Consider the following 12,217-nt stretch of genomic DNA (forward strand, 5'->3'; position numbering starts at 1 on the left):
CAGAATTCCATTGCAATTAGAAGATGTCGTCAAGACTGGCCATATCTGCTCACTTGGGACCGACACGCCATTTAGGTGATATGTGTGAGAGCCGGTCAATCCATCCATGTCTCTCTAAGGCTATTAGATGCGGATTTCCCTGCACATTGATGATCCACGTGTCTGAATCCTTGTTAAAACTTTCCTCTGAGCCACCTGTTCGAAGGTGGCAGCTGCTGCTCCCAGCGTGGCCGCCACTGTTCCCGCCAAACATTGGAGGATGGGAGGATCTGAGCTGTGAACGCTCAGAAACAACACAAGACGACCAACTAACACAAGATGTACAAGACAACACTTGCCACCTCATGTCATCCATCACCTTGGCCATAAAATGGGTGAAATGAGTCGTGATAAATGAGACGTTGAAGCACCCGCTAGTGGTGAATAACTTTCATTCAGCGCAGAGTTATTAAATGTGGCCTGCCGGCAAGATAATATCACAAGAGACAGGCAAGAATCAAGCGAGGAAACCCAGAAGTAGCCTGATTGTGGTTTCATTGTGGCTGCAAAATTATAATAGGCTCAAGTTGGTCAGACAAGGACTACATAAACTGCTCAAAGAACTCGCTTGAGTTCATAGAAAGCTACTTGTATTTAATCTGGAATCCGAAAGGCTGGTATGGGATTCGCAACACAGTGCCAGCAGTTGCCTCATTGATGCTGGGAATACCACCACCGTTCCCAGATGTATTCCACAGTAATCCAGCTACAAAACCAGTGAGGCATCTTGTTTGACCATTGCATAGCTGGCATAGCGCTGTCAAGAACCTCTGCTGGACAAAATAATAGCCCGCTGGTGGACTGATCGCCTTTAGAAGTCCACTCAACACCACCGGCAGCCACGACCCATGATGGATGACTTAACTATAAATTGACTGAGCCACTTGGACCCAAGAAATATGGACATCGAGTGAGAAAGTAGAATAGCTGAAGGATATTATTTAATTTTGCCAATGAGAAGCAATTACTGCAGTCTTTAAAATTTGATTTGGTTTCAAGAAACTATTCACTGAATTATTTGAAGGAGCAGGTGGAAGACACCAGCTATCAATAGGAAACTCGGTAGCAAACCTTTCAACACAGATGGAAAAATATGAAGCAAGTCAAGTGCTTCAAGCACGGCACTTCTCAGGCAACTATCATTTACGAAACGCAAATTTACAGGTTGCAGCTGCGTTTTGATGGCGGTGCGATCAAAGGGCTAATGTATGGACTGTCTTGAACGAATTAGTAAGGACTGTTTCACAACAAAAAGACTGAGCTCTCCTTTGCAGGTCTTTGACTCAAGTCAGATAAATTTCATATGTGGAAAGTCACAGGTCAAAGGTTGCTGTAGTCGGCAGACATGAAGTCTATTTGCCTTCACATCATATGACAAAAGACAATACTTGATAGTGGATTACATATTAATTAAAATTTCCGATGGCCAAACCCAGAATCGTAAATTCAGTCATGAGTGCTCTCTGTCGGAAATGTCTGCCATCAGGCTGAGGTTAAAGTGGCTGCTCTTGGGGAGACAGATGTATCAGGGACAGAACAAGTCTTTAGTGAATCACTTTGGGTGTTGCTCTGCTTGACGACATTCCGTAACTGGGGCAAGCCTCAGACAGATATTCCCCAAATGAAGGTGGAAGCCTTTTATGCAAGATCAATACTCCAGAAGGAGGTCAATTTAGCCCTTGGGGCTATTCTCAACTCCTTCAAATGGAGCATGTGCAGTTAAATAATTTTTCGTAAAAAGCAGAGAAAGCAATCTGCTTTGTATGTTCAGCAGCTACTGACAGAAACTAAAAAAAAAAATACAGTATCCCACTTCTTTTTTTTTTTTAAATCATGTCACATAAACCATGAAGGGACTATTTTTGTCCCCGAAATATAATAGCATCACACTTACACACAATGTATTCAATATACATAACTGGACTAAACCACCACAGGTGCCATTATCAATTATCATTCATCAACAATGGCTTTCATTTTAGTTCCCCAGACAACCTCTCTTTCTTCTGAAAAAAATACTCTGATTTCTCTTTCATGTTCCCACAATCAAATTGAGTGGGCTGCGAACATGCCAGAGTGGAGACGGAAAAGTCACACTTCACAGAAGCGCAAAAGGGGGTCGTCACATCAAGCTCGACATCCTCTTACTGGATAAACAGGTTCTTACCACGGTGGTTTTAAAAGCACCGACCCACACAAATGCAAACACGTACACACACACACACGCACGCACACATACTTATACACACACACACACACACACACACACACGAGCGCAAAAGCTCGATGAAATTGCACCAAATAATCAATTGTTCAAAATTATGAGCCTCATTTCTCATGTTGGATAAAAATTGAGGGTAAAATTAAATACTGTGGGGGGGGGGGGGGGGGGGGGTTGCTCATCAAGAGCAACCTCGGTAAATAATGTACTGTATGTGAACAAACACAGGCAACACATACTTAGTGTCTGAATCATTTAGTGTAAACAACTTCACAAATGTTACCATATACTGTATATATATTTATTTTAAGGAATTTTAGTTTTCGTTCAAATTTAGGATAGGTAAAATAGCACCACAGCCCATTAGGCCCTGCCCTTCCCATGCCCATTCAAAGCCAGCCGGATGTTGAAAGCCATCTGGTTCAACAGATTTATACATTAATCACATAATAACAACCCAATTAATCCCCTCGGTTAACAAATTACACTTAATAAAAACCTTTGTGAAGACCAAACAGATGCATCGTCATCACTTAAAGGATTTGCCTTCCTTGGAAATAAATCCAGCAGATTGAAAGGAAGTTGAGAGTATTATCATCCTCTGTAGATTACTTCTTTCAAATTCACATTAAGAAAACAGTCAATATTAAAACAGGCGCAAAGCCAGAAGATGCAGTCTTTTCAAATAACGTGGCTCATTCGTTTTTTTCGTAGCGTTTCATTATCAATGTAGAGAAAAAACATTTTAAGAATAACAACCCACCACAACCATCACCACAGAAATAGAAAATAAAAAAAGCCAACTGTATATTCCGAGAAACCTTTGACTATCAACAATGGCAGAACAGAATGTTCCTGGATCAATCGAGTATGTGTTTCCTGTCATGTTCTCTATTTAAGGATGAATCAATGACATCATTGATCAATTAGGAAATTAAGACTGAACAGCCTGTTGCCGATTTTGCATAAAATGCCAAAGAGCTGCCGATCAGATTCATACAAAGACTTGATAGAACTGTGAAAAGTTACAGAATAAGGAGTGCAACTAACACTTGTTTTAATCAATTCTTCTTTTCCTTTCGGCGTTTCCCCTCAAGGGGTTGCCACAGCGAATCAGTGTCTTCCATCTTCAGAGGTTTGATTCGCATGTTTGTTTTGGCCAAGCTTTTACGTCGGATGCCCTTCCTGTTTTCTTGTGTCCTCCCGGCACAAGAAAACACTGGCTTGTGTCCCCTTGTGGCTCCAGAACAAGCAACTCGATTGACTTAATAAAGAAGCTCAGTAATAGGCTCCCAAACATGAAATGGTCATCGGCACAGCAACATTTCAACAAAGCAATTAATATGTTGATTATTTTGTGAATTAAATCAATCAATCATATTTCATTTTTACATTGCCATCACCGCACTGTATTCAAAACCAGGGCATTATTTCCAATTGACAGTGGCGGAAAATGCACATTCAGAAAACAATTCTAATGAGCTTGCTGGTTTGGTCCACAATATGTACCCTGGGTAAAAAATCCTAATGTACTCTTGTTCAAATTCTTTTTGGGTCCAGAGGCCTGGCATACTTGCACTGCGTACAAAACATTAAAAACATTTTTTACAATGTTTGCAGTCTTCAGGAAGTGGTTCAGTGAAGATGTTCCTCGTAAAAAATAAAAATAAAAAAGCAAACCACACTGAATGTAAGCATTCCCCAAACACTTGAGCTATTTCTTTGCCACCGCAGGCTGAAGCAACCGCTGTCTGCTGTCAGGCTTTGCAATTCTCAATATTTCAATGTGCCTTTCTTGATACTTGCACTATGTACAGTTTACATTTGCACAGTATACAGTTGACAGTTTTAATTTGTTATGCTCAGAATATCTTGTTTTCTATCCTTTCACCCCCCACCCCTTCCCCTTTCAATTGCTGCTGTGGACTGCAAATTGTCATGAGCGAGTTGACAGCTGGGCGGAGCCTCCGCTCCCGCCGTTCGCCAGCTGCTGTCAATTCCCTCATTACTGACTGCGGGACATTTAAACCCGACGCTGGCACTTACCCAGCGTCGGAAGATACTTCGCCTCACGCTTTGCCAGTACCTTGAATGTATATTCAGTACATAGTTGCTTCGCCCGAGGATATTATTCTAGCCACGATCGCATGTATTTTGTTGCCTCGCGTCGTAGGCTGTTTTTGCACCCTCGTGTGCCTTTTCATTTTGTTAGTTAGTGTGGTTGGGTGGATTGTCGCCGCTCGCCCACTAACGTTGTTTGTTTCGTCATTATTTCTGTTAATAAATCGGTTGCCTGCACCTACGCCTCTGTCCTGCTTGGCGATCCACCACCTATCCCCAACGTTCCCGCTCGTCAGCTGCAACTGTCGCCGCCGGAACGTGACACAAATTTCCCCATTGTGGGACGAATAAAGGTTTTCTGATTCTGATTCTGACTTTCTGATACAATAAGGCCTTGTGTTGCCTGAGCCTGAGCACCGGCAGGTCAACGTCAAACAACAACAGTTGAGCAGTCAACAGCGACACTTTGAAACAAAGCTGCCCAATTCTATTCAAATTGGTTGGGAGACCGGCAGTAATGTCTCCTCAATTTCACACACTCAACTGACACATTTTTCTTGAAGTGGAATACAAATAACCCCCAAGAGCGGATTAATTATAAACCAGCAACGGTGTGTAGCCAGTTGATGATATTTTGCAGCGCACTTGCCAGCCTGAGCAGGTGTCTGCTGGTGTAAAAATACAAACAAACCGAGGTGTGGAAGCTCAGACAGCTTAAAGTGAAGCCGTTGACACTGAGCACAGATGCGGATTAGCCTTGGGTTAAAAAGAAAAAAGTCTGTTCTCTCGGGAGTGTTCAGACATCTAAAGGTCCAAGGCGATGAGAATCATGGAACTACTGAAGTCATTTGCAAATGTGACCAACACCTCAAGGAAAATGGCACATGATTTCAAATGACGTCGGCATGACATCACATTTTCTGCAACCTCAATTAGAAGAGTATTAAAGGATTAACTGCACTGTTTTTCCCACACTTACTCCAAAGTGAGCGTCATCACAACAAAGTGTGTTTTAAAGAAGAAGACAGACGCTCCCCCACTTTCAAACATTCGAGTTACGAGTAACGGTACATATGAACATTTTTGCGGATATGTTCGGACAGAGATGCTGTAAATTAGATTTTGTATTGCACACCTTTTTCCGGACGAGCTCGTTTGCGATTGGCTGCATAATGTGCTTCACGCACAACACGTACACAGACACAATGGCGGTTTCAAAGGCTTGATGTTTACGCGACGGACACCAAGGCTGACCAATCAGCGCCCGGCTATGCTGAAGTTCAGGCCTCGATCCGCCGAGCTCGCTTACGATTGGCTGTGTAGAGTGTGTGGGCGGGGAGTAAATCCCTCTTCCCAGTTGACGCTCCAGGAGGGCGCGATGCATACCAAAAAAGTAATGGCTTCAGTAATGGCTTACTGAAGACCAAAGGATATCCGAGTCAGAAAACCTTTAATGGTCCCACAATGGGGAAATTTGCATATATACAGTATGATGTCATACTACAGTAGGTGTGAATTTATTTTAAAACTGTTAGAGCGTCTGTGTTTTATATTTCCCCATTCAGTGTTTGTCTTAAACATACATTCCATACAAAATATAGCACTGAAGTAACTTACGAACAAATTCACCTTACAAACAACCACTCTGAACATATCTCATTTGTAAGGTGGGGAACGTCTGTATGACATGACAAAGTATTCTTGTTCGGTTTTGCTTTATTTATTTTTTTGTGAGGGCCTTTTTGCCATTTATTCCACTGTAAGTTAAGAATGGTGAACAGTTTAAAAAACAGAGGTTAGAAATGGCAATATTCAAGTGTCAATATACGTCATTGATTTTTTATTGTTTTTAACAAGAGTTACAGATGCACCATCGTCGCTTTTTTCAAGACAGATAATAAAAATGTACATTTGGATGTTTCTTCAATTTAAAAAAAATGAATTTGGATACCAACCCTTTTGGATTAAAGGTGACATACACATCAGAGACAAGTGCAATTGCCTCCCTTTGGTGTTCTTTGTCAGACGTTTGTCTGTAGTTTGCTTGTTTTACAGGTAAAACATTTGCGGAGAGGAAGCGACCGACTGGCCCTTCTCATCTGACGTTATATCGAAGCGAGGCCGAGACACACTAACACACACACACACATATATATATATATATATATATATATATATATATATATATATATATATATATATATATATATATATATAGTTCAGTACAAACATAACCAGCTGCCAACTAGTTCATGTGGGAAATTCTATTTTTACCACCGGGGTTGGGCGAGGCTTCAAGCCATGGAGCACACAAAGTCGGGAAACTCTAACAAGGGAGAGGGATGCAGACAGAGAACGAAACGGAAGCCCCCACCTCCTGAAAACCTGCATGTAACCAAATAACATTGTCACACAAAAAAAGCTTCTCTGTGTACACTTGGGCAGAGTGTAATGCAACCGTTAAAAAAACGTACTGCAGAATCATATATACACACTGAGAGATCTTGTTGAGTCAGTGTAGAAAGGTTTCCACTCAGTGTGTGTAAGCAAATCACTGAGTTCTTTGAATGTTGTGTATACTCTCTCAGGAGGTACACATGCACTACCTCTTCTTCTTTTCCTTTCGGCTTTTCCCTTCAAGGGGTCACCACAGCGAATCAGAGTCCTCCATCTTTAGAGGTTTGATCCACAGGTTTGTTTTGGCCAGTAACGTGCGGTGAGGTTCATGGCTGGTGAGGCACTGACGTCATCACAGTCAGATTTACAAACATGAACTCTACAGAGTAGCTTATTCACCATTTGATTGGCAACAGTTAAAGTGTTTTGTTTAAAATGTCATGTCAGCATTCTTTATATAAACTGTAGCATAGAAAAAAGAATTTAAAAAAACGTGATTATCGTATTACCTTTACTTATAAATGAAGTCCATGTGGCGCTCCTTCTTAAGAAAGGCATCAATAACTGAAAGTTAGTTATTGATGCAACAGTTTTAAAAGTCTCTCTATTTCTTTCAATTTAGATATGTAATCCTCCATTCTGAAAATAAGGCCAAGCAACACGAACAAATGACTGGAAGGTTGCACTTGCTAACTGTTTACTGTAGCTTGCTCTCACTAATTCTATTATTCTGCAGCCAAGGAGGCGCAAGAAAAATCTGTAATCACCAGTGCCTCCTGTCATGAGGCAGGAGAACTGTGTGCCTCACCAATGCACACAGTTTTGATTAAAAAATAAAAAATAAGCACTGTAATACAGTGGTTACAATGTAAAGTGACTCTACATTATATACACCAGCTAATATATTAAAAGTTTTTGAACACTTTAATGGCGATATGCAGAGGGAGAGCAATGCGGTCTCACTGCAGAGCAAGCCAGCACAGTTAGCATAGTGATTGTGCAATCCATGGTGAGGCTCAGCCGGCTGGTGCCTCCCCACTCATCTATACTCAGTATTTGAACGGTAAATGTAAAAATTCAGCGATTTTGAAAAAAAAAAATCAACAATGGTGAAGTTAAATGGAAAAGAACTTTAAAGTAGAAATCACTAAAAAATATAACTGTTTAATGTATTTTTTTCATTTGATATTTCCATGATGACAGGTGAGGCCGTGCCTCACCTGCCTCCCCTGACTGCACGTCACTGGTTTTGGCCAAGCTTTTACGTCGGATGCCCTTCCTGACACAACATGCACGCTTAATTAAACAATAAAAGATTAAACACAAGAAACCTGCCTTTATAAAGATTAGCGATTAGCATGTGAACTTTTGATCGATACATGTTTGTACAACATAAGAATGGATTTTATTAATTACGTTCTCATGGATGAAACATTCCCAAAGAAAAGTGCCTTGTAGTTTTAAATAAAGACTCCAAACTGTCCATAGCTGTGATTGTGAATGTGAATGTTTGTTTTTCAATACAGTATGTCCCCTGTGACAAGCTGGCAACCAGTTGAGGGTTTCCCCGCCTCTCACCTAAAGTCAAGGACAGGTTTGTAGGCAACTTGTGGGTACCCCTTTGAAACATGATTTTTCGGCCATACTACAATAAACTCTAAGACAGGGGGGCACTCCTGGTCCTGGAGAGCCACCCTCCTGCATGTTTTCCCAAGTCTCCTTGTTGCAACACACCTGATTCAAATGAGCAGGTTCAATGTAAGGCTTCCGCAGAGCTTGGTGATTATCTGATTATTTGAATCAGGTGTATTGTGCAGTGGGGCTCTTTTAGACAGTGTGTGGAGGTAGTATAAGCAATGTTACTCAAGATATAGAATTATTTTGTACTCATAATTTAATAGACAAATGATTGTTTTTATAGTTACAGTGGAGAATTGTGTGTGTGAGAGAAATATGATCTTCCTCAGGGTCATAATAAATAAACAATAAATAAATAAATACAGTGAGACCTCAACTTACGAACTTAATTGGTTCCCAGACAGAGTGTGTAAGGCGAAAAGTGTGTATCTCAAAAAAAAATTCTCATAGGAAATCATTAAAATGGGAATAATCTGTTCCCGGGTTTCCATAAAATATACTTTTCAACTAAATAAGCCTTAAAACTACAGACAACGTACCTTATTCTATGTATAATAAATGTGCTGTTGTATTGTAATGAAAGAAATACACTGCATTGTATCATAAAGTCACTTTATTTACATTTGTGATGGTCATTTATGGCTTGATGGAATGGCGTTGGAGGTCGAAGGTCAAAGAGAATTGCTGTTTGGAAAGAGAGGCGCATTAGATGAGGACTGTAATTAAAGAAATAAACTGTGCTGTAAAATAAAGTTTTATTTACCTTTTTGATGGTCGGTGATGGCTTATGGAAGGAGAGTCACTATTCCATAAGGACTGTTGGTAACTTAACCTCTGGTGCTGTTCGGTCGTGTGCTTCCGCCGAAGATCACTCTGCCAGCCGTGGTGGGTGTGTATTATGAAAAGAGTGCTTATTATAAGGTTTAATTTTCATAAATTTGACGTTTGTAAGACGAAAAGTTTGTAAGTTAAGGTGTTTGTAAGTTGAGGTCTCACTGTACATGATTGAGGAGCACTGCTACAATTCGCTAAAGTGTGATTCTTTGAGAATCAGTGGTCCAAAACAAAATAATACATTGTTGGCCTTCAATGTGGCAATGTATGAATTTATGGGAAAAACAACAGAATTTACATGACCAATGTGTATTTTTAAAGTGCGCCAGATTATATGTTGGACTAAATTGGTCCCTGAACTTTTTTTGTCCAACTATCGTTGATAACAATGTATTTTGTGTGAGAGTATAATTACATTATCTTCTACAAGAGGCGAGAAGGTACCCAATTAACCTGTGTATCACCTTTAGTTAGGTGAAGGGTCATGAGATATTTCTTATACTGTACAGGTATATAGTCCGTCTCAATAAGCGTTGGGAAACACCAGTGGTTGGGGGTGGTGTGTTTGCATTTCCACTCGGTGCACTCACCTCCTCCAGTGAAGCGACGGTGTTTCTGCAGTGGGACATCCTGGTGGTAAAGTTGGAGGCGGTGGGTGACTTGTAGTCCTCATTTGTCTCCACCACAAACTCAGATACTGTGATTTGGTCAGGCATAATTAATACTCCCAATACCTTTTTCCTTTTCTTCCGGTAAACAGGAGAAGACGAGCTCTTTTTCTACTATGCCTCCTTCTCGGTTTTGTTATTAAAAAAAACTTCAAAGAAGCGGTAATATAGTCCTTGATGAATCTGGCTGGCAGTGAACCATGTCTGGGTATATGTTGGACAACGCTTGGTCCCCGACACGGTCCCCCACGGGTAGATTTCTTAACCTCGGGCTGCCTTTCAGTTTGAGTACCGCCACTCCATTCGCGTTAAATGGTTGACCTTCGATTCGATGTAGGTACTGCAGTTCCCTCCGTGAAGTCTATTGTACTCCCTTCGCTGCAAACGTGGGACTTCAGAGGGGCATGGGAACTCACGACGCTGAGCTTCTGGAAACAACAAGAAATGTGTTCATTCGTAGCGCACGAAATCCACAAAGGGAAAGGAGGGGGTTCAATGGACAGACAGCAGCCAATAGTAAACAGCAATCCGCAAGCAGAGGCCAATCAAAATTGGGAATAGGCGTGACTTTATGCTACTTTCAAATACCGATTTAGATGATAGTTAGTATGACAACTCTGTGGACATCTCCAGAATAAAATTAAAACGAACCACCGCTAACCAAGATCTAAGTTGTTATTATCTTATGCTCATTCCCTAAACGGTGTTTATGTTAATGTTTTACATTCGTAAACCGTGTGTTTGCTGTATTACTTAACTTATGTGTTTGTAGTACAAGTACGTAAATGCCTCTTCCTGGTGATATTGTTAAAATAAAAAAAACGTTGAATGAATGGCTGAAAGCATTCCTTAATTATCTTCTGTCCATCTTATATTATATTAATATAACTAAGGCAGAATAGTGCGGCTACAATTGAAAAGCTATTTCAAAAAAACTCACATTTTTTTTAAATAAATACCTGTCCCGCGGAGAATTACGCTATTTACGTAATTAACATTTGGGTTTATGGCTTCCAGCTGTACGCTATTTTTTGCGGGGTGTGGTTTGGGTTTATGTACACTTCCAGTATGCATTGCCCTATATATCGATTCGTGCCTGAAAGTGTCACTCGAGACAAAACGCACTGATCTTCAATCATTGTGATGCACACTTTTGTGAACAACGAAGAACAGGATGAACAGGATCTACCAGCTGATGCTGTGATTATTACTCATCGTGTGCTGCTATTTATTTTTCCCTATTGAACAAACTATGGTTACGGAAGAAGATTGCACACTACATGTCACTATTTACCAGGCTATATTTTAGCTCTGTGCACTTTGCATTTTCCCTAGGTTTGAGATTAAAAAAGAGATCTTTCCAACCCAAGGCACGGCAACTCATATAAAGAGTGTCAGAGTCGCCTGACTAGACTTCAATTCACAAAGTGGTCAGTGTTCACACATTCTGGCAGTTCTGCTGAGTATCCTGGAAAGCGACTAAATGAAGCGTTTAAGATTTGAACTGGCACGAAGGGCTCAATTGCCTCATGAAATTAAAATGCACAAGCACACCCTGACAAACATATGCAATCCAGATTCACTGTAACTCAATTAGGTGGCAGCAAAAGTTCCAGCTTTCCACTTGTATAAGATTCCGTGTCTTGTTTTATTTTTTTGTGATACTGTACCACCATTGATGGATTCCCATCATTAGGACGATTGACAGCAAGGAGTAGAAGTGTATTTTTTTGTGATACTGTATGAGCATAGATGGATTCTCATCATTAGGACGATTGATAGCAAGGAGTAAAAGTGTAATTTTGGCGGACACTAGAACCAGGCATCTCACCCAGCAGATGCACAGTAGGGGCGTGTTCATGTTGAGAATATTTTACTGCATTTGTCTTTGTTCTAGTCAGTCAGTCAGTCCACTTGTTAGCAGTTGGAAAGACGTACTCCAGTCAGTCGTGTGTTCTCCTTCCTCAACTGCTACATAACAATTTAAAAGCAAATTTAACTCCTTGCAACCTAAGAGACGGTCTGGGGTTTTACAGTTCAAATTTATGTCAACAAATTAAATTTAAAAAAAAGCATGATTCTCTGCTCATGCATTGTTCATAATTTTTTTTATATAAAACATCAACGTGAAAATTGAACTGGTATAATGAAATTACTCTAGGGACTCTATTTCACATTTCTCTCTCAAACTACTCTAAACTTTCCCCAAATCATCACTTGCATGATGTAAATCGTCTTCTTTGTGGTGATTTTAATGTGTAATATATAACAAGGGGGGAATCTTGCAAACCAAATCATAACATGAATTCTACATCAAACAAACTGCGACAATTATTGACACAAAGTACAGATTGTTTAA

The 12,217-nt window shown here is 40.4% G+C and overlaps 1 protein-coding gene across 2 annotated transcripts in view; it reads right to left on the reverse strand.

The window, feature by feature from the left end:
• The window catches only part of asap2a (ArfGAP with SH3 domain, ankyrin repeat and PH domain 2a), a 55,321-nt gene extending 45,010 nt beyond the window's left edge, over positions 1 to 10,311 (reverse strand). For both annotated transcript variants that reach the window (XM_089004577.1, XM_089004576.1), the window contains exon 1: positions 9,781 to 10,311. In XM_089004577.1, the coding sequence (XP_088860703.1) occupies positions 9,781 to 9,906 (126 nt within the window). In that variant the 5' untranslated portion in view covers positions 9,907 to 10,311. The remainder of the gene's footprint in view (positions 1 to 9,780) is intronic.
• Between the last annotated feature and the right edge of the window lie 1,906 nt (positions 10,312 to 12,217).

This window comes from Hippocampus bargibanti, linkage group LG09, assembly GCF_051943395.1.
Source record: "Hippocampus bargibanti isolate YZ-2025 linkage group LG09, ASM5194339v1, whole genome shotgun sequence".
NCBI classification, from domain to species: domain Eukaryota; kingdom Metazoa; phylum Chordata; class Actinopteri; order Syngnathiformes; family Syngnathidae; genus Hippocampus; species Hippocampus bargibanti.